Genomic DNA, 27,338 nt, shown 5'->3' with positions numbered 1-27,338 from the left:
CTGCTGCCGTACCAAAAAACTGAAAGGCGGACAGGGTGTGAAAATGTAATTATCCTTTCAACATGAGGAAAAAATAATAATAACAACAAAAATGATACCTCGTAAAAATTTGAATATATATTGCATGTATAGTGAGAGTTTAATATATTTGTGTTTTAGTGAAGTCACTGATAAGGAGTTGATATTTGAAGGAATTATGTATTCATAGAAATGATGTAAGAATAAGTTAGTGAATGCACCAATAATCTTCAAAGGTTACTTTTCAAATATATATATTTTTTAGTTTGAGTGAATTTCATTACAACACGTGAAACCCGTTTCTAACTTCACATCTGAAGATCAACCATCAGTGATGATCCATTTATAATGACAGCCTTGCATAAAAACCATTGAATAAGCAAATGTCATGACCAACCAGCATGGGTGAGCTTCTAACTCTCAGCGAGCTCAACCGAGGGATGTTGTTCTCTTGAGAATTGAATTTCTTATGAGAGTTATAAAATCCTTTGCAAAGAGCCACTGGATAACCATCATCAGGATTTGTTCACCCCTCACTGATCCGAAGTAGTGTTGAGATTTTGCGGCTGGTAGATTTCATTTGCTGCCGTCTTTCAGGTAGAACTTTGTACAAATATCCACAAAGCCTGGTTATCTTATCGGCTGATGGCAACGCCGCCGGCAGCCGAGCACTTCCTCTGGTTCATCCACAGGTTTAACATTGAAGGGGCCTGACAGATGATTTTATGCAGCGCGACCTCTGGTTAATAAGCAGGAAGGAGTTCACTTTCTTCATTGAAACTCAGATACCATGTTCACGCAGTTTAAAAGGCTTGACGACATTTAGCAGTTGTGTGTTACATCCAAATCCATCCTCAGCTACCAAACCAAATAAAGTTGGTGTCAGTGATTTTCTCTGATAGCTTTTATACAAAAAAAAATGTCTTTAGACTAATTTGAGTTCAGGTTCAGAAAATCATATTATTCAAAAAGTGAAAGGTAAACACCTTTAACATGTCTTGTTTCCTTGTGAAACATCCTAGTTGAAGAGGTCAGTTTTGAGTATGAGGGTCGTATAAAGGAAAAGAAATCTGAGATTTCAAGAGTAAAATTTAATTTTATGTGAATTAAGTTGCAATGTAACGATCCAAAATCTTGTTAATGAATCTCATAGTTTTCTTGAGAAACTAAAGCCCATTCAATTATCATACATATTTAACCATTGATACAGTCGACCAAACATTTCTTCCTTTACAAAAGAGATAATTTCCTTCAAGTCCTTCAGTGAGTGGGTACGATCTCCTGTGAGAAGTGTGGAACTGACTGATAGTCGCAGATTAAATAGTTATAATCAGGCCCAGCAAGTTCAAGAATAATGCCGAACTGCAGATCAGTTAAAAAGACTTAGAAGTCACTACAAAAACAGTTTTTATCTTTGATATTCAAGGAGGAAACTTAACATATGACGAATTCTACTCAGGGTTTGGTGTATTTGCTTAAGCAGCAACTCCTCTGGTTCAGGAAGCCAGGAATCATGGGTAATACTCCCTCATTCAGATGTGTTTCAGTTCAGTGAGGGGGGGCTATGATAGGCTTTGTTTTTCCTCCACATTAAAACCACTTAATGGCTCAGAGAATGAATCCCCATTTGTGACTCTAGGGGGCGCTGCTGCTCAGTAAAACTCACAGTGTTGCTTTAATACATTTGAGGTGATAAAATATTTTCTAGTAGAATAAACCATCTTGGAATGAATTCATTTAAGTCGCTCTGCAGTTTTAAATTCTTTAAATTTGTCATCTTGTCTTGACAGCATTTCACTCTAAAGGTCCGGAGTTTATTTGGACATATTCTGCTCAAACAACAGACTGTGACAACCATTAATCAAAACCAGACAGTTAAAGATATGCATGTGTAACTTAGTCTCTCTCTCTGCCTCCATCTGTGTTGTCAATCTCTGCTGTTTAATACATTTAAAAGACAGACATGGCGTGATATACTTTTTATACTTTCACGCTGTAAATGAAATCCCATCTGCTGTTGAACATCCATCTCGCTGCTGGTGTTGTGTTCTGAATATAAGACACACACACACATAGGGAGACTGGTTTTTTTTCTGCCCTATGGGTAACCATGGCACATACCGCATACTCCCTACCACACACTGTGAGAGAAATATTAAATAGTTGTAGAGGTATTTCAGCTCAAACTCTCCTTTATTATGCTGTCATTATTTGTGTCACACTGAGAGGAACAAGCAGTGGAATACCAAATTTTCAAATTGCATTTTTATTAGTGCAGGCGGAGCATCCTTGCTGTGTTGTGTCTTGCTCAGTATACGGTGAAACTCCGCAATCACTGTTTGCTATGAGACACAGCAGAAAACACACAGGTTTGACTTATCCGCCTATTTGTGTGTGCACACTGCCTCCCTGTGGTGAAGTCCCTAACTACACTATTTTGCAGTCAGTGCTCAAAACTTTACAGGAAAAGTTATGATCCTTTAACCCATCATGCAACTGCAGCTGCTTTTTTCCCCTATTTCAGTTCATCCTTTAGTATTGAAGTTAGAGAAGAACAAATTCGCTTTCTTTTGCAAATTAGAAATGTTTCTATTCTAAAATCTAAACTGCTTTTAAAACTTTTAATAAGTAAAAACTTTTAACCACTATTTTTTGGGGGCTCAACCTCTGAGCCACAGACAAAGTGAATGTTTATCAAATTCCTGTAGTGATGTCAACGTTGAGCTCAACATTTACCACAGAGGGAGCTGGATCACAGAAGCCTCTGCACCTGAAAATACTTCCGACAGAGGACAGGGATGTTAGATTAATCGCCTGGGCTGGACAAACATGAAGGATAACACAAAGCCTCTGTACACAATTTGTGCTTTATTGACAAAAACAAGATTGCACAGTTTCTACTGTTGATTGCAAGATCTGTCATCTCCCACCCTCGGCCCATATTCTATGATGGCACAGTGCAAATCGCATTATCTATCTACCCACTGAATACCTCTTTCACGGACAAGACCGATGGAAACAACTGAGAGAAGGCGACAAAAGATTGATAACAAATATGAGGATTCATGTGGCGGTTACAGCGATTTAACTGAAGGCAAGACACAGCGACAAAGAAATGGTGCTCGAGAACATTAGGCCACACAGAGCGTGCAAAAAAACAAACTGATGAAGAACGAAAACAGTCCACCAACTTCCTACTGTGACAGAAGGTGACTAGTTCATTCTTTGTGAGCAGGAGGGAAAACAGTCGCTTTTTTGCCACAAATATGATGAAGACTGGTTGATAGAGACTTCACCGAAGTCATAAAAAGCAAAGAGGGCCAGCCCCAGCATTTCTACATCGCAAAATCTGGGCAGAAGAAGAAGAGATACCATATCAGACGAGTTAAATATGAACTGATGAAGAGGGGAAACGTCTGGTGGTAAAAAAGGCTTCTCCCATACACGATCAGTTCATTGAAACCTGAACTAAATACAGCATCTGTCTTCTTTTAAATGGCTTAATCACGAGAACATACCCTTCATCTAAAGAGTTATTTTAACTTGATGCTTAATGCAATTTTTAACTTAATGTTAAAGAAATTATAAGTTAAAAAATTATCTTGTTAATTTTAAACACATTTCAACTTTATATGTCTATAAATCAAATTACCCAGCGTTTCTTTTACTTTAACTCCAGTACAAAAGTATGCCTGACACAACAAGTGCTTTGAAAACGAGACAGTCATTTCCTATCTTGGCCACTGACTGACAGAAAATCTTCATCAATAAATCTTGGGTTAAATATTCAACTGCTTTTATTACGCATTATATTATGACCTAAAGGTTACATTAGTGTTTAAATCTTCGAACTCTTATTTTGATTATTAAAATATATTATGACAGAATGCAAAAAGAAAATATAGGTGTAGAGGGACACCATAAGGCTAAAAACAAAAACAAAGTTAAATATATTTCAATCCCAAGTTATCAATTTAGAAAAAAACAAAGAGGAAATCATATTAAAATATAAAATATAGGAATAACAGATGAAGAGTAAAAAATAAATCCTGCACATAATTCTATCCAAAAGACGACAACACCTCCTTCTCTCCAACTGGCTCGTAAAGCAAGAGAAAGCATCTATCAAGCTCCAGGACAAAGCACAGCGTCGTGACAATGCAACCTGCCGGGAAGAAAGATGGCCGACTGGCTCTGCACAGGTCCGGACATGGGTCCTGAGAACGTGGATCAAAAAATGTAGTCACGGGTCATCTTAAGGGACGGCATGGCCTCGTTGACGTTCTGGTCCAGGCGGTGGTACTCCACGTTGTTGCGGGAACACAGACCGTCCTTCCAGCGCCGACTCTGAGCCAAGAGGAAGATCTGAAGAGAAGACGGGGGAATATAAGATAGAAATCAAATGAATGTGTGAGTGCTGATCAAGTACAAATATTCCTTGGTTAACAGGCGAGCAGAAAAGTTGAAAGACTACATAATTGGAATTCACACTTCGGCTGTATGATCCAACTCTACTTTTTAATTATAAAACCTTTCTCTGGAAAGAAAAATAACTTGTCCCTCTAGAAAGTAAAAAAATACCAACTGCATGTTCTTCACCAGGATATTTATCTGTAGATGAAATAAATCAAACCACCCGGAGCTTTGTTGAATACCTAAGGAATGCTGTGCTGAGGTTGCTTTTATTATTTAGTGTGGTTGGAAAAAAAAAACTGGAAAAGACAGTGTTATGACCAAATCTTGATTGTATATTTACAAAAAGCTGCGTGTGAACAAAGAAAGTGAAAATATGAAAAACAAATCTTAGTGTGCAGTGCACAGTCCTGAGTCCCAGGGTGAAATATCTGGCTCTAAATAACAGAATACACAATTCCTATATGATTTCAGCTCCCTGCACCTTCCTTCTGGTCACATGGAAAAGCTGTGATGTGGTTCTCTGTGTCGTTGTCCACCACATCATTTAACCTTATGCTTAACTTTAGCTCAGGTTGGACTGTTTTATGAGTATTTTCTGACTTCAAGAGCAAATGAGTAATAAGGACTGTGATGCGTTCTATGATTGTTTTCCCCTTATACCCCTGAACTGCACTGTAACGCATGAGGCCAGATTGCTGGCCATGGGGCAATGCCAACACTCACCTTCCTCTTGTTGTGATAGGTGATGTAGATGATGGCCACCAGGAAAGCCAGGATGACCAGATGGAAGAAGAAGTGCGAGTCCTCGTCCTCCGTGTTGTAGCTCTCTACCTCATTGTGGTGTATCACCTCCATCCTGCCTGACTGCTGGTGCGTGCTCAGAGTCTGGTCTTTCTCCCCAACTGCAACATTAAGGTACTCGTTGTCAGTCGTCTCCATATTGTCATCGCTGTCGATGTCGTCGCTCTGTCCATAGGTTCCGTCATCTTCGTCGTCGTCGTCTTTGTCATCCTCATCCGTGTAACTATCTAAATCAATGGGTCCTCTCTCAGTGGTCTGCGGCAGGCCCGGTTCAGGGTCCTGCTCTTCGGACGCCTTCGATACGCTGGGGAGTTTCTTGTCAGAGGCATTTGGCTCAATTTCTTTTGTTATAGGTTCAGCTGGTTCTTTGGTTTTCACTGGGGTGGTGGGGACTTCTGCAGCAGTGGCTGTAATGTTTTCAGAAACAGCGGGTTCCTCTGGCGCATCAACCTTGACAGCTGCATCTGGGTCTTGCGGCCCAGTGCTGACGGGTTTTTGCTCCCCCGCGTTAGAGGGTACTTGTGCTCCAGTGCTGACGGGTTTTTGCTCTTCATCGCTGACGTTTTTTTGCTGAGGTTTATCTGCAGAGGTCGCAATGATCTGAACTTGCATTTCTGTGTTAGCGGGAGGTGCCTTGCTTTCCGCTTGAGGCGTTGCTACTGCTGGTGTGGAGTCATTGTCACCAGGTTTTGTAGCGTTTTTGGGCTCTGCTACAGTTGTGTTGCTCTGCTGAGGTGGCGACGTCTCTACGTCACTTGTGTTCTGGGTCTGGATGGTCACATTTGGAGTTACAATTACCACCTGATTATCATCTTTGGGTCCTGTCAAGTAAGAAAAGAACATTATTATGTCAAACTGCTAAAAATGAGGCTGACAAAATCAGCTTCTTTCACTTGAAAATATCAACTTGAAAAGCATTAAACATTAATGGATATGTGCATCTTCAATTAAAGTAGGAGACTTCACTCCCTACACTTTCCAGCTAATAAGGCAGTTTGCACTCTCTCAACAGATACCCACTGTGATCACACCAGCACCTACGACCAGGAAATGAGCTTAAAATGCTGGTGGGCAAAGCAGTAAACCTTCCAGCAATTCCAAGTGGACAATTGTAATAAACAGCAGCTTGATTGTGTGTGATTGTGTGACCACATGCCCTCCTCCCATGACCACAACCAACAATGAGGTATTGTGTTTTGAGACAGTTTTTCTCCTTTAAGAAACTATGTGACGTGTTATTGAATAGAATACTGTCAGCGCCCCCACATCATTTGATTTAATTCACACCGAGATAGTTCATCCCATGAAAGATCTTTTATGAAGGGGGTTTGAATAAACGTCCGTGTCAGCCTGGTTTTCAATTATTTATTTATTTTAGCTGTTTACAAAGTTTACAGTCTAACCGACTGTATAATTCATAATAATTTTGGTCGCACCTTTAAATGAAAGTTGAAGTTGTTTGCGTGCATATGTCCAGCTTTCCTGAATCAATGACACCATTTAACCGTGTGTCAACATTATTACAGGATCTGTGACGAGGAGGCGTTGCTAAGGACGGGAGGACAACACTAGGGACTTGAAGTGCAGAGCAAGACGAACACACTAGAACAAAGGGACTATTCATATCCATGGAGCACGGGCAGCATAACTAATCATCGGTGAACAGGAGATCTTTGTGGCAGTAACACTCATCGGCTTTGTAGCATGAAGCAACGCCCTACAGCAAATTCAGAGTTTTGAGAGCAGACAGCTGGATCCCGCCTGACCAATAATATTAATGAAAAAGCATGTTTGTACCATGTTCTGTAATCACACATCTCCATTTCATGTAATGGAGAATCTTCCTCCTCTATAAACTTGCACTCTTCAGGCTCTTGAGTCTGTTTTATTCAGATTGCACCACTGTGATATCTGTAAAATCACTTTCAGCACTAGCTTACTGCAAATAAACTTATAATAAACCACTTAACAGTCAGCAAATTAAATTGTTACTTCAGGCAAAATAAATGGTTAGCAGGTTAGTGGCTGATCAAGCGATCATCTTCCCTCAGCAGTTTTGTTGCGTGTCCTGCTCAACAATGACAAAACACACAAGGAGAACATCCAGAGGGACATCCGTAGCATGACAACTGAAATTTCATGAATCGCGAACGAAAAGAGTTTATGTAATCGGTAAGCAATTTATGTAACTTTAAATATATTAAATATAAACTACTTCTGATGTAATTCCAGGAAACAAAACAGATTGTGTGCGTTAAATATCCAATAAAGAAATTGTTTACTAATTCTACAGAAAAATAGTAAAATCATGATCATTTATTGTTTACTGTGTATTGTTGTGCCTCGTGCATTGATATCGCAATAATACTTGCAAAAACAACATTTTTGAGTGAGTACAATGAGTGGTGTTATATCATGAAGAGGAAATACACCAGGGACTCCAGTTTTCCCAAAGGAGCACAATGCTGCAACCTAACAGGCGGTAACATGATATCCAGTCATTGATACGGAGAGAAAGGAGGCACCCAGCAGAAGAAATCCACCTTAACAGAGTTGGCCTACATAGGTTGCTCAGCCAAAGTCCACTGCCACTGAGATAAATTTTACAGGCGAGGCCGAGGCCCTGTCTCCTTGCAGGTAAACAACTAAAGGGTTTTCTGTAATGAGTGTTTGAGGCTCCTGGACTGACAAGGGGTAAGTTCAGAGCGGAGATATATGACAAGAACATCTGGACCGAGTCGCTGTCTGCCCACATCACTGCAGCTCGACTCAAGCGACGCCTGAGGGGGGTCACAAAGTAAACTATAGACTTTAGAGAACATAGACGTTAAACTGGTCCCAGTGACCTTTGCATCTCAACTTGAAACAAAAGGGGATCAAGGTTCATCTATCTGAGACCCCACATTACGGAGGTCACTTCCCTTTGAACTTTAGTTTAGTTCACACAACGGGATCTATTACACAACGGCAGATTCTTAAGACTAGTTTCAAAATTCACGTGAATTTCTGCCAAACTAACATCTAAAGCAAGGAGGTGAATCTGGGTTTAAATAACAAATGTAGAGATTTGAAATGAGTTAAGTTTGACACAGTTCTCTCGCTTTCTTTCGAATCATTCAAAGGTTTTTCTTGGCATTAAAGACTTACACATAATTAACATGTCTCTCTCTTACTGACACTGACTAATCATATTCAAGTTTGATATATAAAGTTGTTTTATTATATAATCATTGACTACAGCTTTAGGCTGAAGAAAAATATAGGACTGCCTCTGTAATCGAGTCGTGTTATGACTCAAGTGTTTCTGTAGTTTTTCCCACAGTGATTTCCAAACACGTTTTAACTAACAGAACTAATTAGTATTGAAATAGTTTTTGAAATAACATCTAAACAGACAGATGATTATGTTAATGGCGTTATCATCTCAAGTCAACATCTAGCGAGGAACCTTTTCAAAACAAGAACAGGGTCGTGACATTTGCCAGTTCTTCGGGGAAACACTTAGTTAAACCGAACTGAGATTCACGGATGGAGTATAAAGGTGGAGAGGAGTCAGATTTCATGACTTTCTCTGCTCATCGCGAGAACCCGCGGTTGTTAGCCTGACGTGCTAGCCAACAAGCTACACGGACGTCATGTCTCCGGCGCTGGCTAGTGGCTAGCTCGCTAACTAGCCTTCCTGGTCGGTCGGTGGTTTCACAACACGCTTCATCTCAGATGATTCAAACATGTCGGACCAACCTGTCGTGTTCACGGGAGCTGACAGACACCCGCCGGCCAGCAGCTGCAGTAGAATCACCAGAGAGAGAGTGCACACGGTTCTGCTGCTGCGACCCATCGTCCTGAGCGTCGCCATGTTGATGTGTGTGTGAGTGAGTGGAGGGGCGTGGCTTAGCATGGCGACACACAAACACGCACACACACGCAGGGAGAGTGGACTGACAGGAAGTAACTTCACCCGGAAGCTAAAATTGGGCAACTTTAAAGTGTTTAAAGTTGCCCAATGTCAAATTTTCAGCAATATAAAAGCGAGACTTTTATAAGGCTGTTCGTTTTTACTTGGAAAATGTATTCATAGTTCCTGTTTGTAATGTATCGATACGTCTATGGGTTCCATTAAGCCCAATTCCTGTTTGAAGCTACGCCATAACCCCAAATATGTAACTACGCGTTGAGGCAACGCAGACCGCAAGAGCTGTGATTGGTCCGCTTGGTAGAATCGCATCTCCGGCAGTCTCGCCGCCATTTTTGAATTGAGTTGAAGGAACGATTTTCATTTATTTCTAAGAAAATGTATTGCTCTTCAACATCTCTCAGCGCGATCCACTTATATATCTGGTAGCTGTAGCTATAAAGTGATACAAGTGGAAGTTATGACCACTGGATGCAGGTGTTTATCAGACACAGGAACAAATACAATCAGACACTGGTCCAGTTTGTTCTTCATATTTATTATTCAGGGAATGACAATACTGTCAAGTACACCAAGCATGATTCCCGTGACCAGATTTGGAAGACTACCATTTCCTGTCCAATACATTTGTCCTTTCTCCTGCTAAGAATGAACTTATCCAGAGAGTTTCAACTGTGTGCATGATACGTTTCCTTTCATTTGCTCCACTATAAAGGATCTGACCGGTCTTTGCCTTCGCAAGACTTAATAGTTAGATTTAACTCTGCAAGACTGTCAATAAAATAATATTCTTTATACTATATGTAACAAAAGACATAATTCACACCAAATGCACTGACACAAAAGACAAGTGGGACGAAAACACAGGACGTACACACTGGGGTGTAGTGTCTCTTTGAGCTACTGACAGCCTCTTGCATCAGGGACAACTAACGCTTCCCGTTGTATAATGTGTCCAGACAAACACAAGAGCTCTCCAGTGCAATAGTGATACAATTTAAGTATTTCACCAAAACACCTGTTGAGAGGGGAGTGCTTACTGGCGTTATGTAACAGCACCATCTGGTGTTCTAACTACTTAACTGTACGTTAAAGGTATCAAACCCAGTTTGCATTTTGGGCTGACCTACTTCTGACCTTCCCTTTAATCTGCATAAGAAAAGAAGATAGAGACACACAAATTAAAACATTGTGTAAGAATGTAGTGAGATGGCAAAGAGTGAGGCCAACATAGGTGTACTCCAGACTACTTTTCCTTTGCAAGCTACACAATTCAAGATAAACGCTTGTAGTTTTGTTCTGAGCCGGGCTCTTTATGGTCAAAATAGTCTGTTCCCTTAAAGTGGTCCTCTAAACGTGGTAGATCATCTCAGGAACGATTGAACCTTCATGATGTCTTGCTTCCAGCTGTAACAAGTCTAGGGGAATCAAGGATTTTGTGAGGGCTAACTAATCAAAACAGATTTGGAATTTTTTTTTTGTTGGGGAATGCGTGTGTGCTGGGAGGACTGGAAGAGCATCGGCCTCATCCTCCTACGCTTGGAACTCGAGGCCGAGACCAAGCTTGTGGCCACCGGCGTTGATGTTCTTGCCGTCGAGGAGAGCAGAGAGTGTCAGCTTGATTCCTGCAGGAACACACATCAGAATAAATCATGCACAGGCAAGGAAAATGTGATTAAACTTACAAATACTTTCAAACTCACAACTCGCCAAACTTTACTGAGCTATTCCAGTGCTAAATGACTGAAGATCCCACCTCTGCACTCAATCTTGATCCAGAATTAAATAACTTATCCCGTCTTTCTGTGATGTATGTTGTTGCTGTTGCCTCTTACAAGGAGGTATTTTTCATTACTGTTCGGTTTGTCTCTGTCAACAGAATTATTCAGAACCTACTGAACCATGTTGGGGCAAAACCCCAAAAGATTCAAATAAAGAGTAAATGAAAGCATTTTTCCCACTTTCTTTAACATGGTGAGAAATGGCATTTTTGACATTTTGGTAAATTTCAAGTAAGTCACCAACCAGCCTCAGCCGTGCATCACTCTAGTCCTGGAATTTACTCTTATGCAAAAAAACGTATTTTTGCCAAGAAAAACTCCACTGAAAAGTCATAATTTGACCTTGTGTGTCTACAATTTACTTTGACTATTGAACTTGAAATCTAAACTCTACAAATTCAGGTTATGACATGTATCACATTTTAAAATCCTGTTTTAAAGCGATTTTATTCTATAATATTATCTCAAGTACTTAGCAAATGTTGAAATATTGTTGTCTTTGTAAACATATTCAGTATTTTGAACCATTTATGCACATGACAAGTTTCATATGACAGTCTGCACTCACCTGGCTTCAGAGTCTGAGTGTAGCCCAGGCCCACGAGGCTGGAGTTGTTCACCTTCGCCTGTGTGAGAACCACAGAGGAAGAAAACAAATTATACAGAGAAAAACCTTGTATTACTAATAGATGACAATGATTGTATTGGATCTAATTCAATGCCTGATCCCAGCTAAATGTCAGCAAAAACTAAGTAGTGATTTATGTGAAACTGAAACTGATACAGTGATTCAAAAGTCACCACCAACAGTTTCAGTTCAGAGAGGTATGAAGATGATGTTAGTAACATGCTAATAATGTTTTTTTTTAATAAAATGACACTGACAAACAAAACAGCCATTTACACTAATAGGCTCTGTTGCAAGTGGGATTTAAGGACTAATGTGACAGACAGGACTTAATCAGCCTTTACTCTGGCAGACAGACTCCTCCCATGAGGCTGCTCTCAGACTCTGTTAAGTGTGATGTGCTCACATGGACTCATGTCCATCATGCCAAGTTGGTCAGCTAGGGAGGACATGCAGCAAAGACAGTGACCCAGATTTAAATAGGGCAACATGATCAGTCAGAGTCAATTGTTGTTTGTGCAGTTGATTCACAGATTGTGTCTCTACAACAAGAAGAAACAAAAACAGAACAGCTAAAAAGGTCTAAACAAAAACAGGAAGGAACTGGTTTTGTTGGCCTCTTCACTGTGTGACACCTGAGTGAGCATGACATCAAGCTGTCTACACCGCAACTTAAGTCACTACTTGGGTTTAAAGGCACTACTCACAGAGAAGGATGCATCAGCATCAATCTGATACTTGGCGGAGATGCCAAAGCGGGTGTTGCTGTTTCCAGCGGTCCAGGCCAGGTTGACGGCCGTCTCCAGCTGGTCGTTCACCTTCTGGTAGATGGAGCCACCGAACTCAGTACCATCATTTCTGAGACCAAAAAAACAAACAGCATAATGTTAAGGCAACAGTAATGCTGGTGATGTTTTCTTCTCAGCTTGACAAATAACGACGGTTATACATTTGCTACACACAGTTTAGTTGAATTTATTAGTATGATGCATGTCTTTAACAGAGCTCCAGATTTGACAGCACTAATACAAAGCCTGTGTTACACTTCATGTGAACTCACGTCACCACTTCAGCTGTAGACTGACACAGAAAGACGTGTGCAAAGAGGAACACAGCGAGAAACAAGACTAAGACTGTCCCTCTCTCTCTCCCTCTGTCTGGCATTACCTCACTCTGCCTTTTAACTCAGGCCCTTCATGTCTGCCAACTATTCACTTCATCTCACTTGCAACCCAGCAAATCGCATCACCTGGGTGTAAAAATAACTGCCGGGCACCTGGGTGAACAGCAGACAGCCAAGTGGGCAACAAGTTAGTCGGCCAGACAAGGACAGGAGTAGAATGACTGTCTGGTGATGTACGTCTCTGCCTACCTGTCAAGTTTTTTTCCCATGTTTCCCTTTCTGAATTATGGTGTTCAATAATGGATAGAATAGTGTTTTGGCTGAAAATTATGAAGTTACAGCAAAGGTGATCTTTTAGATATGAAATTATATCACTTCATCATTCACCCTGTTAGACATTTGTGTTAAATGTGTCAATTAATTCTTGAGTTGTGGATAAAATGATTCTTTGTGAGGCCACAGTGACCTTTGACCACCAAATTCAAATCAGTTCATCCCCAATTGCGAGTGAAGGCTTGTGCCACATGTAATAAATCCCCTCCTGGCATTCCTGATATATTGCTTTCAGGGAAAGGTGTTGGACGTGAGTTCACACTATCCTTGAACCTTTCACCCCTAAAACCTAATTAGTTCATCCCAGAGTCTAAGTGAGTTAAATCCTTTCATGTTCACAAGATTGGGACGTACAAATGGACAACCTATTTACATGAAGACTTCAGCCTCAGCTGCTGTTTACATGGAGCAATGATAACATAGTGTGAAGGCTACAGTCTAGTCAAGGTTTATTGCCTGGAATTCAATTTTTACCACAAAATAGAAACACCAACTCAGCATCAAAATGTAAAAAAACTATTTTTAGCCGATTATTAAAATGAAAAAACTAAAACATCCATGCATCTATAATGGATTTAGTGTGCAGCTAGGTGCTTAACTAAGTGCAAGGCTGTTTTGATTCACAATAGTAAACTGGAACTACACTGTGTGGTCAAATAACTTAATCATGTCAATCTGCTCAATTCATCTTACACATTCGTGTGGAGCTGGAACTCATCAGTCTTGTATCCCACTGCGAAGTTGCTCTGGGTGATCCTGTTCCTGCCCGCCTCGAAGGTCATCTGGTAGCCGGCCAGCCAGCCCTCATAGCCGACCACTGCTGCACCGTGGATGGCTGTACCGTTGATGTCATGGTTGACGTCACAGCCAAGGTTAATGTGTTCGCACTTGTAGCCTGACTTGATTTTGCCGCTCTTCTTGCTGTCAAGAAGCAAGGGAGAGGATGGAGTATTAATGCACCGGTGATCTATTAAATTTGTATTTCCCAACTGTCGCAACTCATATTATATGTCATAGCAAGCAGTTAAACCAAACTACATTTCAGAGCCCTGATTTAATGTTCCTTACCCAGTGTTTGGTGAGAAGGAGGAATCAAATGTCATCTTCAGCCCCTTAGCCAACTGTGGAGAAGGAAAAGGATTTTACAAACAGTGCATCCACTACTTGAGTAACAGACCTTTGTGAACACAGTAATGGGATGTGACTAAAGAAATTAGATTTGAAGTTGGACATTAGACGTCTCTACAATTAGTCTAAAGCAATCAGTGCACCTTGCAGATGTTTTGTTTTAGAATCCACAAATAATGTCAACAGCGACACAAATCCTATTTTTTATATCAAACGATTTTCTAGGCGTGTTCACGTCACCAACCTGGTCTTCGACGGTGATCTCGGTCCCCAGGGTGTTGTCGGTGTTCCATTTCTCCGTGAAGGTCAGTCCGTGCTCCGCCCACTTGTACTTGGTCTCCAGGGATCCTGCGACCTTGCTGGTCTCAGTGTTGGCAGATCCCGTGCTGGTGAACTCCTGTACATTATAGAATAGGTGGCAGGTTGGTACTGACAGGTTAATTAACTGGAATGTCTTGGTCCAATAACTATTTTCGTTAGGTGTTGTTCTGTGCTTAGACAGTGAGGTAGTCATGTAGACCTTTTACATATACTGTCTGTAACCAGCCTGTAATAATAATAATAAGCCATTAATCATCAGAAATAAAGTTTAAAAACCTTACAACAGTGACATCTTGCACAACAAATGACATGAAACTATACTTTGGTGTTAATCTAAATCTGATTTTTAATCTGAAACAATAAACTAACAATAACGTTATCCCAAAAGACTGAGGAGGCTTTTCTAAGGTAAAAATAAATGAAAACAGTTGGAATGTCATTTTTAGTTTAAAAAGAAGTAGGAATATGTACACCCTCACTTTTATCATCCTTATAAAAGGCAAACATACTTTTCTCTCTACACTCTTTAAATGCTCCAGTCAGGCAGCAGAAGTCAGAAGTCAGAGCATCCTGCAGCAATGTTAACGAGATCTGGGGTGGCGGCTCTGATAATCTGATAATGACTGGCAACGACTTACCAGTCCATTGTCCGACTTTGTTTTCAGGTCCAGCTTGATGAGCCCGAAGCCTGTAACAGACAGGATTTAACAAAATTAGAGATTATCAAGATGATGTCTGGATGACAACAAAAAGATTAATATTAAAATGCAGCACGCTTCGCTACCTCGTGATTATAGATATATAGATATATGTTAATAAATAAATTGGCAATGATTCCTAATTGGCTGTTATCAACTCCATATAACAAAGAAATGTAATTGAGGTTTGGTATTTTACAGTTTAACGATAAACTTGATTATAAATAACTTTGTGCTGCTTCAACAAGCAGAAACTCTCTAGATATCAAGTGCACATAAATAGAGCCACATAAATGTGTGTATACAACAAACACACCCCAAGGACAAGTATTCTAACTGCAGGTTCAGTGCTCCACCTCAACATGTGTTCACTTAGTGGTAGGATTTTGAGTAAGATTAACTGGTTGAATTGCTTTCATTTGGCTTTCTGGTAAACACTGAGAGGAAGTGATGCACTGAATCTTGCAAGAAATCTCCTTGATTACTTCACAGTAAATCAACAGTTCAGATGTTGCTGTGGTTCTAGGGCAAAGACTGATAAACCATTAAATATTTCATCCAAAGGAAAAGGGTATACAAAAAACTATACAATGCCTAGAACTCTATAACAGCTAAAAGGCTAAGGTAAAACATCAACTGAAGAAAGTAACAGCCAATGAAATGAGCATTAGTACTAACAAGGTATAACCTCAGGCAGCTAGTAAAGGCAGTAAAAACAGTTATATTATGATTTCTATGACTTTGGAGGAGGTTTATCAAGTCTTAAAGCCACAAGTGAACACAAGACAAGCTGTGCTTTATTTGCGTGAAAAGGCCAAAGACAACATGAGCTTGTGTTTCTCAATTTGATCTAAAAGTCTGTGAAACTGAAAGAGTTTCATAATGTGTTTACTTCACAGTCTGACTGATTCCAGCTTTTGAAAAATATTTTGTTCTGTACCAGAGGTGTGTGTCACCTCTTCAGTTACATCGGAGATATTCAGCATCTCAGAATGACCTACACGATAGAACTGTTGTGATTGTAGGATAACTATCATGGTTATTATTTTTACTATGATTGAAACCTTTTCCCTTACTGGTGTTAGTCCTGCACTGGGTCGAGTTACAGCAAAAAGTTGTGTAACAGGTCAAATATATATAGTTAAACATTCACGGGTACGGATAAGGATAAACTAAATGCTGATCAGCAGCAGGCGAGAGCTGAATTATGTTGTTTTTCTGGGTAACTTGAATATAAATTATTAAATCTAATTACTTAATTAGCTCATTTAAATCAGATGGGAGAATTTGTATTATTCTGAAATCCTACTACACCACCTGGACTCCTTCGCTTGAGCTCAGTAAACTTTCACTACCGACATCAAACTAGCAAAATGAGTCAAATAGGGACAGCTAAAGTCAGTGGTGCATATGTTTCAGTTGCTTTGCTGCTTGTATTAACTTTTCATAGCTGCAAGCTAAGCACAGTGTCACTGAGGAAACAGATCGACAGCTGCAGGGTCATCGGAGAGCAAATAGGCCATAAACCATGTGATGTATGTGAAATGTGTTGTTAAAATGGGTGACGGGTCAGGTTGCAGTACACATGTTAAAGGGTCTTTGGGGGTGAGGATTTGACTCGGAGATAATTGAGAGTAAAGGGTCAGGTCTGGTGTGGACAGGTGCTGGTTTGAGCTGCTTGGTGCTTACCATATCCCTTAGTGAAAACATCCCTGGCGGACTTTCCAAGGTCAACGTAGGTGGGAGGTACAGCCATTATCTGCAAAGAGAAAAAGAGATGATCAAGGCTGTGACAAGGTAAAACAAGGCTGTGTCACAGCTTTAGGACAGCCAGCGCGCTCAGTAACACAACAGAGGACAGAGGTCAGGACCAGACGGACGGATCAGATGTGAGGTTTGGACAGAGAGCAGTGCTGCTGAAAAGGAGAAGGCGATAGAAACAGACGGATACTGATGGATTGTAAAGGTACAGATCTAATGAAGTTAGAGTCTCACATGAGCAGAGTGACTCACACTCGAGAGAGCACATTCCTTCAAACCTGCGTCCCTGACAGTACAGAGAGTAGCTTGTACGTGCAAATGTCACACTTTGCCATAGCCCTTCATTTTCATTCTTATAATTAAGTCATTAAAATAAAATATCATGCATCAATTTAATCTTTCCCCTACATTCAGTCTGGTTTCTAATTAATTTACATTTGAAAGAAACCACTGGTCATTTTTGAGTCTATATTCATTTTTCCAAAGGGTCTCAGAATGAAGCACGAGGCAGACCCTGTGCCAACCCTCTGGATCAGCTGCTCTCGTGCATAGTCTTTGTCTTTCATTTTCCTGAAAAGCCTTTTGTGCAAGATGTTTGTATTTCATCATTAGACGAGACGTGGGCTCCATTTTCCAAGAGCACGACTGTTATCACGAAGAAGCAGTTACACAGACTTGCTGATAACATACATAAGCATATTGATAGAAGATAGAGCAGGAATACGTGCAGTTTACCAGTTGAATAGGATCATCGGAGTGCATTATTTTTCAATGACTAACTCTAAAATAATTGTAACGGAGCAGAGGCTTAGCTAATGGTAGCTCAACTTCAATGACTAATCATCACTAGTGCATCAAGAGGTCGTTTAAACATCCCTATCCATTTATTTATTAAGTTTTAGAGCAAACTCACTTCCCTCTTTTAATCCAAATATATCAGGACTCAAACACCTCCTGTATCGTTACCCAATCTCAAATATCTAACACTGCACCCACCACAGTTTGGGTTTTAGAAACCGTAAAACATTATCTGCTGTGGCACAACAGATGTACGTCTCTCCCAGGAGAGCGGGCGGCTGCGGGGGAGGTAGAGGCCAACTGACCACATGGCCATGGTTTGATCCTCACCAACTCCAGTCAGCATTTAGAAGTGTCCTAGGGCAAGATACTGAGCACTAGAAATGTCCCCCTGAAGCACTGTCTGAATGAGTGCGTGTGTGGACTTGTATTTTAAAGTTCCTTGAATATTCTCCATCCAGATCCACCCTCCCTGAACCACTCAAGTTACCCTCGGCTCCGACCTGCCATCTGAACCCGGTCATCGTGGGTTTATTACGGTCACAGTGAATCACTTCTGGACTACGGAAGTTGACTAATGTAACGCATCTGCAATCTCCATTAACACACACATAAATAGCTGGCACACCTAACACACACTCTGCCATTACACCCTCCTACAACTGGGTGGTTTCATGGCTTTCATTCATGGACACAGGCATAAGTGTCACAGGCCTTGCAGGACATAGGACAAGGACACTCTTGGATATGTGATCGCCTGAGGACTGAGGGGTCCTGGTGTCAACTCTCTATCTGAAGAGAACCTTTCAACGCCTGATTTTTAGCTTGTTTGACCGGATGTTTGCAATACTTTATTTTATCTTTCTTAGTTTTTTTTTTGTTCTGTGAATTCCTATGAATTCTATAAAGTTGTATATAAGTGTACCAGAATTTAGGTTTTATTGTTATTACCATCATGTATAACAAATGACTTTGAAAAGAGGAGGACCATGTATGACATGTTACACTTGAATTAGCATCTATCTTCATCCCTGTCCTTCAGCACTCACACAGGTTGCAGGCTAATTCAGGGACATACATTTGTGAGAAAGGCCTATGATCGATAAGACCTGTGATCGATACTCTTATCGATCAATAGAGTGAATGGTTATATGACTACGGTGTAACGGAGGCGGGGGCGTCGGCAGCAGCATCCCTCTGCCCTCCAATGCTAACAGATTAGCATTAGCTGACCGTCAAGGTGGGCAGCGGGCAAGTGGGTGAAACCTGCGGCAGGTGGACGCACACGAAGCCGGTACCCTGACAGGAGGGCGCAACCAGCTGAGCTCCTTTGACACTTGCTGCCTGGGCACCGTCCACCGCCCTGTCACTGCCCAATGGCCGCACCGCAGCACATTAGCCGCTAAGCTAGCAGCAGCAGTAGTGGGCCTAGCATCCCTGCGGCACGAGCTGCATCCGGCTCCGGGTTGATAAAACCACGGATGGAGGCGGCGGACGGACCCGCGGCTCTCTGAGGTCAGGACCGGGGCGGAGCGGGGGACCGACCCGCTGCGGCAGCCGCGTGTTATGGACAGAAACAGAAGATGTGAGACGTACCTCTGATGTGTCTCTGTCCCGGCAGAGAAGGAAGGAGCCTGTCAGTTAACCGCACAAAGAGGAGAGCAGGGGGCGGGCCGTGACGTCACGTAGCGAGTACCGCAAACGGTCAGAGAGAGATAGACGTCGAGATGGTTCCCCCCCCCCCCCCCCAGTTTTTCCTCCGCTCGTTTACAGCCGGTGGTCAGAGAGGAGGAAACGGGCTGCAGAGAACTCACTGTGTCTGGATGCAGTTTATATTTAGAGATTTTACACTTGTATACATATATGTTACATAACTTCAAAGAAAATATAGTGAAATACAGTTTCGCTTCTTCAGTTATTCATAAAATAGTAAGTAAAAGCAGTTCCACATGAACCAAAACTACCATTACAACGTTTCAGCATCAATAACAATCCAATAACATAGCTATACAATACTGCTACTACTCCTACTACTTCTACTACTGTAATTATAATAGTTATAATAATAACAAAAACAAAAGTTATTGTGACAAATTATAAGTGTTACAATTAATGGCTTTTGTTTAATGATGACATTGACGTTTGACATCCTAAGTGATCTGTTTTTTTCTGAAAGACTAATCCGTGTGTGCTTTTATGTCTATTTGTTTGTATCAGTATATTTGTTTTTAATAAAAATGAAATATTGAAGGAAAAACTACTGACTGTTTGCTGTTTTCCTGCAGGCTTATATTTTTCCCTTCAGGGTGAATTAGGTTCTAATGTAGCCTTATATCTGTTATGAAGAGGCTTCAGATATTACTCGATCTCAATAGAAGCACTGTATGGCCCAGTAAAGTAAATCACTGCAGAGAACTACAATAATCATAGAAGGGCTATAAACAAACAAATACTTCACTATCACTTTTGGCAACAATAATGCATCAGTTTTCTTATTTCCCATCTCTTTACCCTCTCGCCATCCCTCAAGTTACTTCCGGAAATGACAGCAGGTGAACCCTCTCGCTTCACAGTATCTCTCTGGTAGCCCATGGGTCGTGCGTTACCTTGACGCAGTCGCACTCCGGCATTACGCAACTCCCGCAGCCTCACCGTGATAAAACATCCTCTTCAGCAGCTGACTGCAGATCAGCTTCCTGCACAATCACCGTAAATCTCATCCCAGCATGCAGTTCACTCAAACTGATCCTGGACGTGGGGACACGCCTCACAGCTGTAATGTTACATCACATCTGTACAGAGCTGAAGGAGAAGATGTTGACCTCTACTGTTTTACAGAAAAACACAATTTACCTTTTACACAACTACCTTTTCTTGACATTCATTGCTTTTGAGTTGTATTTGATTTAAAAATAGGTTTTGAATTAAAAAATATAATGCTACATATTAAAAGCACAGAGGTTTTATAAAGCAAAAACTATAGTGGTTCAGTTTTAGCTGCTCCAGCTACAACATGAGAAGGATGTTGACCTTACTTTAATAACCAATAATAAAAGTCACAAATGCTATATAGGCTGAGTTGGATTCTTCTGCTACACAACAACTGCTGTTACTTTGTTTACACTTACAGCAATGATAATATTCATGTACTTTTACTTAATGTATCGCCTGTTTCACATTTGAGATTGTTTTGTAATCTAATAGATTAGAGGTGTTACTACTTTGGTTTAATTACAAGGTCTGACATTTTTACGTCTACTTCACTTATAATATAAAGGTTACAGATGCATTTCCCTGAAGTGATATATTGATAAAATATCACTTGATATCACACATTATACTTGATTCTTTTTATAACTTAGATATTCACTGATTATGAAGTGAACAAAAAAACATGACATTTTTCTACTCTGTATAGTTTTATTGTATCAAATATGAGATACTGTGACTGACATTGTTTAAAAAATATCAAATTGAAATGGCAGTTGACTAAGTTGTGTCAAAACAAATTGGGATTGTAACTTTATCCTCTCTCAACCTTCTTTCTGTGAAAGCAGAGCTGAAAGTTGTCTCAGTTCTGTTTAATTTTGTGTGCAGGATTTTGCAGAAACACAGCGATTGTGGTTGAGCTTGGGGATCGTTGCCAAAACCTGAAGGTGCTTTCCTTCGCATCGGGTGCAGCTGGCAGCAAAAGACTTACAGTGTTCAAACCGAACAACTTTCACCCATAACTTACTTATTTTTTTTACCTTTCTCTGCTTCTTATTCTTATGTAAAAAAAACTGGACTTTATTTTAGACATTTCATTTATTATATATCAGAATCAAAGAGGCATAAAATGAAACAACCCCTGTCTGATGTAAAAGAGCTCAATTAAATACCCTGATAGCTGAGGGTCCTAATCAGTGGATCAGTAAATTATAACCTTGTGCATTTTATAATGTAATGGGTAATATGTAAGAGTAACAGGGCTGAATTTAAAATAAATAATCTATACAGCCAGTAGATGTCAGTGTTGGTAACAACCTGAATAAAGTCACTTGCGTCAATAAACTTGAGGTATTTCAGAGAAACCCTATTCTCTGCAGCAGACGTCCCCTGTCTGTTTTAAAATACAATTTAAATTCTTAAATGTCTGATCCAAAGATTCATCTAGGAAACTTCTCAGCAGCATTTTGTAAATTGATTTTCAAATCTTTAAAATACCGTTTTTCATATTCATATAAAAACAGAATTAATAATTGTGTTCAGGAGATTTTATTTCTTTTGTTTTTCCATATTTATATTTTCCTCACAAATGTACCAAAGTTGTATTTTGTAATATTTTCTTCCCTCTCATTAAAACAAGGCACTGAAAGTTGTCATTCCAGTTCTATATTTCACTATTTCCTTTAGCTTTATCTGAATGTTTCCACTTTAGATAATTTATTCAACCAAAGACTCGACAGCGAGCAAAAATTCTGCTCAGAATCATTTTGTCAAAGAGCCACATTTACTCGATTCTCTCTGGGAAGGGATTTAAAAATTTGGTTTATAAGATTAACTTCAGCTTGAAGAGAAAAGTCAAGCCAGATATTTTTCATCACACGCCAGGAGGACTACATATTAAAAAATATACTTATTTGAATATTAATTACAGATTAGTGCATTTCCCAACCAGATATTGACTTATGTAAACTTTACCTGTGACAAGCTGCTAACAGATTTATTTACTTTTCAGGAACTTGAACGAAACACTGCAGGTTTTACTGCAAACCCTTCTCATGATGAATTGGATGTTTTCAACCAGATAAACCAAAGGCAGCTGTGATGGAAAACATAGTTAGTAATGTTAATTAAAGTCACAATTGCAAAAGGCTCAGAAATAAAAGGAGCCTGCTGCATGAGAAGAGATAATTCTTCTTTAACTCATCCACAGCTTGACGTCATTACCCGAACACATTTAACTGATTTCCTCATATGTGTTTAGAAGTTTCCATTTGTGTTCTTGCATCACTTCATCTCAAATAACATTAAATCAACAGCTAGTGTAACGTGTTTGTCGCCCGCCGGTCGCCCTCGGAGGCCGCCAGGAATCCATTTCTGGATTATCCTCCAGTTGTATCTGGATGCTCTGCTTTCATCCCCGAGGCTTCAAAGGCGACGCCATGCTCACTTCAAAAGACCATCGGGCGAACGCCAATCAAACCCCCGCTCCAGAAAACAACAAACACCGCCGAAGAAGTTGATCAACCCGGGCCAAGCATCACCAAAGTAAATAAAATGAATTGTAAACAGATGTCATCATTTGAAACACATGGATGAATGAGGCAGCATGTCAGTTTTTTTTTTTATTCATTGGTTCACACAGGGTCCAAACTCCTTCTTCTGCCATTTCCCTCCTTCCCAGCCTTCCACCCATTCATCTCCAACCCTCTCTTTTGAGTCAATGACTTCACTCCCTGCTGCCGCTGCTGCTTTTTCCAGCTCCGAGTGGAAGTCCGTAAGCCAGGGCCTTGTTAATACATGGGTATAAATCACCTCGTGTTCACATGTGCTCAAACAGTCCGAGACAGGTAACCTCTTTACCTCCGTCTCTGTAGGACAAAACACAACAATCAGCTGGCTTCAAAGTTTTATGTTAAAAAAAGATTTAACGGCTCAGAGTTTCCACTTCTTCAGATTTGGAGAGATTTCTGCCATCGAATGAAAGGCTGAAGGAAATGATAGAGTCCAGTCTATCCATCTATCTATCTCTCTATCTATCTCTCTATCTCTCTATCTATCTATCTATCTATCTATCTATCTATCTATCTATCTATCTATCTATCTATCTATCTATCTATCTATCTATCTATCTATCTATCTCTCTCTCTCTCTCTCTCTCTATCTATCTATCTATATATCTTTCTATCTATCTATCTATCTATCTATCTATAGGGAGAGATATAGATAAGTGCATGTCTACAACCAATTGAGTCTGAGTTGAAAGAGCAAATGCACATTTCTACATTCACTTCACACCACACGTTTCAGTTTATTTTATCTTAATACATAAGATGAATCAGACAGTCAGTTGATGATAATGTGCTGATGCCTCTTTGTTCAATTTAAATATCCGACCGCAGCTTGCTCTGAGACAAACCAGTGATTTAACGTCTGGAAACACAAACAATGTGAACCTGTTTCCCTAAACAATGAAGATCTGTTTGTGTTCAGAGTCTCCTCCTCTGCATTCGGTTGAGAGTTGTATCAATGGGGCTTTGTTCCCCCCGTGGAATCTTAAAATGGATAAAATATCATGTGAGGCTTGGAGGAGTGAGTTACTCTGAAAACTGTTGAGTTTTATCAATAACATTGAGTTGGGGGGGGGGGGGTGCAGTTATAGAAGTCTACAACCAATTGGAAAAACACTGAGGAAATTAAGCAATTTCTACTGCGGTTTTGAAATAACACAACTTAAGTGTATGTATTTGTTTGGCTTTTGTGTGATTGTGATTAGAATCAGTGTTTATAAGTGGTTTGACATGATAGGAAAACTGCAGAGACGCGTCCTTCCTGTCTGAACTTTGGTAAATAGATTGGAGGCATGAGAAAATGTCAAGGCTCAACTGTGGTCAGAGCACTGCAGTGGAGCCGTGACTCACTCTGTCTGTCTGTGTGTGTGTGTGTGTGTGTGTGTGTGTGTGTGTGTGTGTGTGTGTGTGTGCGCGCGTGTGTGTCTGTGTGTGTGTGGTGTTGTACGGAGCAGATGTACTGTTGCTTATCTCTCATTCATGGCGTCCACATGTAGCGTAAGTCATTTTCTCAGTATGTGGCAGAGATGTGCAGATAATCAGCAGCATGTCGCCCGTGCAGACACCTGCTGCCTCGCTCTGTGGAAACTCAAGTGATGCTGCAGCGTTGCCCAACACTGTTTGCATTGCCCACGTACTCCTCAGTTCAATGAGGCACAGTGGTTCTGTGTAAGTATTACCCAATACAGAAGTAGTGCAGGTGAACCGAGGGCAATCGAATGTGAAGTAAGGTGATTCAAATGATGAGTGACATCACAGGGATGAGCATTTACATTACGATTTGCGGTATTTTAGAAATAACAATGAAAAACTAATCACAAATTAAGTAGAAAAACTTTTTTAATTGGGTAAATAATTTATATTAACTTAATAAGTGTTGCTCATGTGTCATCAGCGTCTTAAGTGCAACTAAATGTTTGGTAGAAAAATTGATAAGTTCAAACTTCAGCACATTCTCCATTTGGACGGGTGTTTTAATGACCTCAGTCCAAATTAGGGCCCAGTCTAACACACAGCGTGGCTTTGCATGGAGTTCAACTTTGGTAAACTTTGACTTGCGATACTCGCTTTGCATTTGTGTATATGTTATTGGGCCCATATTTACTCCTGAAAACGCATATCAAATGATCATTCACATAAATTGGGCATGCGCTTGAAGTAGCTTCATAAAATGCAGAATTTAACTGGACAACAGCTGCGAGCAAAGAAAACCAGGTCAGCCACGTTCACTGTCCATGTCGTTGTTTTCCAGGAAACTTTAATGTGGTAAGACCCTGACAAATAGGAGAAGAGTACATCGTGACTCAAGAAGTGAAGTTGGGTGGTCTTGAGTTCCTGAAGTCTCAGTTTCTGCTCATCCACATCACCCTGATTGGTCAAAAGGTCTTTAAACACCTTTAATAGCACATCTGCATTAGTGACAGGGCTCTGCTGTAAATAAGGTCAGGCCACCACTGGTGGTTGATCCGGACACTTTGGATGAAAGCATTCACAGACCGACACAGAAACCAAGTAGAGCCTGTACTTTAGGCCACACTGATCAGGGGAAGTTTATATTGTAATTCACATCTGCCACTGTTAATCCCAACACAGAACCACAGGCTTGGCAGAGCGAGGAGAGCCGCGGCCCTGCCAGCACGTTTAACACGACCTATCAACCCCCTGCCATACACACTGCACCCAGCATCCATGTGTGTACTGAATACTGGATCCTGTATTCCAAAAAAAATAATATTCTCCATATTCTGCCCCTGAGGTGGCTTCACAAACATCAAAGGAGGTAAAGGCTGGTGTGGTATCTCTGTGTGCCGGCGCCTTCTACTGTATGAAACAGCCCCGAGACGCAGGCGGGAAGCAGCCGAGGAAATCGAATTTCACAACGTCAGCTCGGTACCTGGCAGGTGGGGCTGCGGTTCACGTGCTCTGTAGGTTTCGCCTGCGAGCTGATCTGCACCAGACACGTCTTAAAAGATCAGATATGAAAGAGTCTGAGCCAAAGATCCAACTTTTGGGATTCTGTACAGAGCAGGGGTGGCTGGGACTGTTTCTAAATTAACAGTGTGAAAGTTCAATTTAAAGTAGTGAGTGACCATTTTAAAATCAATCAAATATAAGACCACAAAGTCAACCAATATCACTTTGTTGACCAACTTACAAACTGGAGTGAATGAAATGGAACAGATATCATTTTGAAGTGAAGTCCTGATAAACAATTTTACTCTTCTCTGTAACTGATGCCAAACAAAACTTAGAAATTTGATTTGAGTCAAACGCACATTGTTAAAAATAAAACCAAAGACTTGCGACTGTACAAATTCAAAATAACTTCTTGTTTAAAACGTCTTCAGTTCATGAATCAATAGTGAATTCAACTTTTTATTTCTCCAAAAATAGAAGCGTAATCTGTTTTATATAATCTACATTCTTCCTCTTTCTCTTGATACTTAAGTGTGACAATTGAAACAGCTGCAGCATTCTTTTTTTATTCTCTCATGTCAAAATTGAGAATGGAACTTACAAACATCTGCCAAGGCCCAAAAATCCCCTGAAATTTGATCAAGCTCCATGATCCATTAATTATTCCCTGGCAAATGAGTGAACATTTTGAAAAAGGCCCTACGTCACAAATAAGGGAAAAAATAAATCCTGGCTCTGGCCCCTGATCCTCATACGCACCAAAATCTAATAGTTTCTTCAATGACCCAAAACATCCTTCAACCAATTGTCACAGAAAAATGTTTTTTTATTTTATCTGTAATCAAACAAACCAACAAAATAATGATGTAAAGGAGGTAAAACCAAGGTGAATGAAATCACTCGGCAGCTGAATATAAATAAAGAATCAAGTTTATGACTTGACACTTAATTTGAAATCAGTATCAAATCATTACGCTCCAAGTTACTGAGTTTAATTACCAGACAAGGGGCCCACGGAGACAGAGAGGAAGCTGTGCCCCAACTGGAAATCCCTGGCACCGAACAGCGAGCCCCGAGCGAGGGAACTCAGTGCACTTTTTGATCCTGACTGTAATTTCACATCAGAAAAATCACCAAAACATGCTTTTATGTTGTGCGGAGCTCAGCCAGATACTGAAAGGCAAACGAATGCTTTTATCACCAGAAGACTTGACAACTTTAAGGCTTTTCTTTTTCTTTTTTGAAAACTCTCTAGACAAACCGCAACTGCAAAGGCAGATGTTTTTCAGTGCTTGCCCATTAGTTGCAGATTTTATAAGGTTCTTTAATCGTTTTTTAAATCACGCAATGAACTACTTTTAACAAATAGTCCATTCCAGTGTATCAGTGGATTTAAGTTGTGTTTAGATGGTGGAATTTAACAAGCT

General features: G+C 40.4%; 2 protein-coding genes across 2 annotated transcripts; both read right to left on the bottom strand.

Moving 5' to 3' along the window:
* Positions 1 to 2,866: 2,866 nt before the first annotated feature.
* c15h5orf15 (chromosome 15 C5orf15 homolog) lies at positions 2,867 to 9,137 on the bottom strand. Its single transcript, XM_053441477.1, has 3 exons — positions 8,977 to 9,137; positions 5,158 to 6,056; positions 2,867 to 4,383 (listed from the first exon to the last, which is right to left on the bottom strand). Exons 1-3 carry the CDS (start codon positions 9,131 to 9,133, stop codon positions 4,249 to 4,251), a joined length of 1,191 nt encoding a protein of 396 aa, XP_053297452.1. The 5' UTR covers positions 9,134 to 9,137; the 3' UTR covers positions 2,867 to 4,248.
* Positions 9,138 to 9,665: 528 nt separating this feature from the next.
* On the bottom strand, positions 9,666 to 19,456 carry vdac1 (voltage-dependent anion channel 1). Its single transcript, XM_053441686.1, has 9 exons — positions 19,316 to 19,456; positions 16,850 to 16,919; positions 15,101 to 15,150; positions 14,386 to 14,538; positions 14,082 to 14,134; positions 13,707 to 13,934; positions 12,265 to 12,415; positions 11,498 to 11,555; positions 9,666 to 10,773 (listed from the first exon to the last, which is right to left on the bottom strand). The coding sequence occupies exons 2-9, from the start codon at positions 16,914 to 16,916 to the stop codon at positions 10,682 to 10,684; spliced, it is 852 nt and encodes a 283-aa protein (XP_053297661.1). The 5' UTR covers positions 16,917 to 16,919; positions 19,316 to 19,456; the 3' UTR covers positions 9,666 to 10,681.
* Positions 19,457 to 27,338: the final 7,882 nt, after the last annotated feature.

This window comes from Pleuronectes platessa, chromosome 15, assembly GCF_947347685.1.
Source record: "Pleuronectes platessa chromosome 15, fPlePla1.1, whole genome shotgun sequence".
In the NCBI taxonomy this organism is placed as follows: domain Eukaryota; kingdom Metazoa; phylum Chordata; class Actinopteri; order Pleuronectiformes; family Pleuronectidae; genus Pleuronectes; species Pleuronectes platessa.
Note: the sequence above shows the minus strand (reverse complement) of the source record. Positions and strands in the feature narration are given on the sequence as shown.

Bases quoted from the DNA above. Each gene is read 5' to 3' on its own strand.
- c15h5orf15 (XM_053441477.1), bottom strand. From the start codon at position 9,133: ATGCTAAGCCACGCCCCTCCACTCACTCACACACACATCAACATGGCG. The intron at 6,057-8,976 runs GTTGGTCCGACA...CTTACTTGACAG, and splicing joins AGCTCCCGTGAACACGACAG to GACCCAAAGATGATAATCAG. The intron at 4,384-5,157 runs GTGAGTGTTGGC...TCTTCTCTTCAG, and splicing joins CCTATCACAACAAGAGGAAG to ATCTTCCTCTTGGCTCAGAG.
- vdac1 (XM_053441686.1), bottom strand. From the start codon at position 16,916: ATGGCTGTACCTCCCACCTACGTTGACCTTGGAAAGTCCGCCAGGGAT. The intron at 14,135-14,385 runs GTTGGTGACGTG...CCTTCTCCACAG, and splicing joins AGATCACCGTCGAAGACCAG to TTGGCTAAGGGGCTGAAGAT. The intron at 13,935-14,081 runs GTAAGGAACATT...GCTTCTTGACAG, and splicing joins TCCTTCTCACCAAACACTGG to CAAGAAGAGCGGCAAAATCA.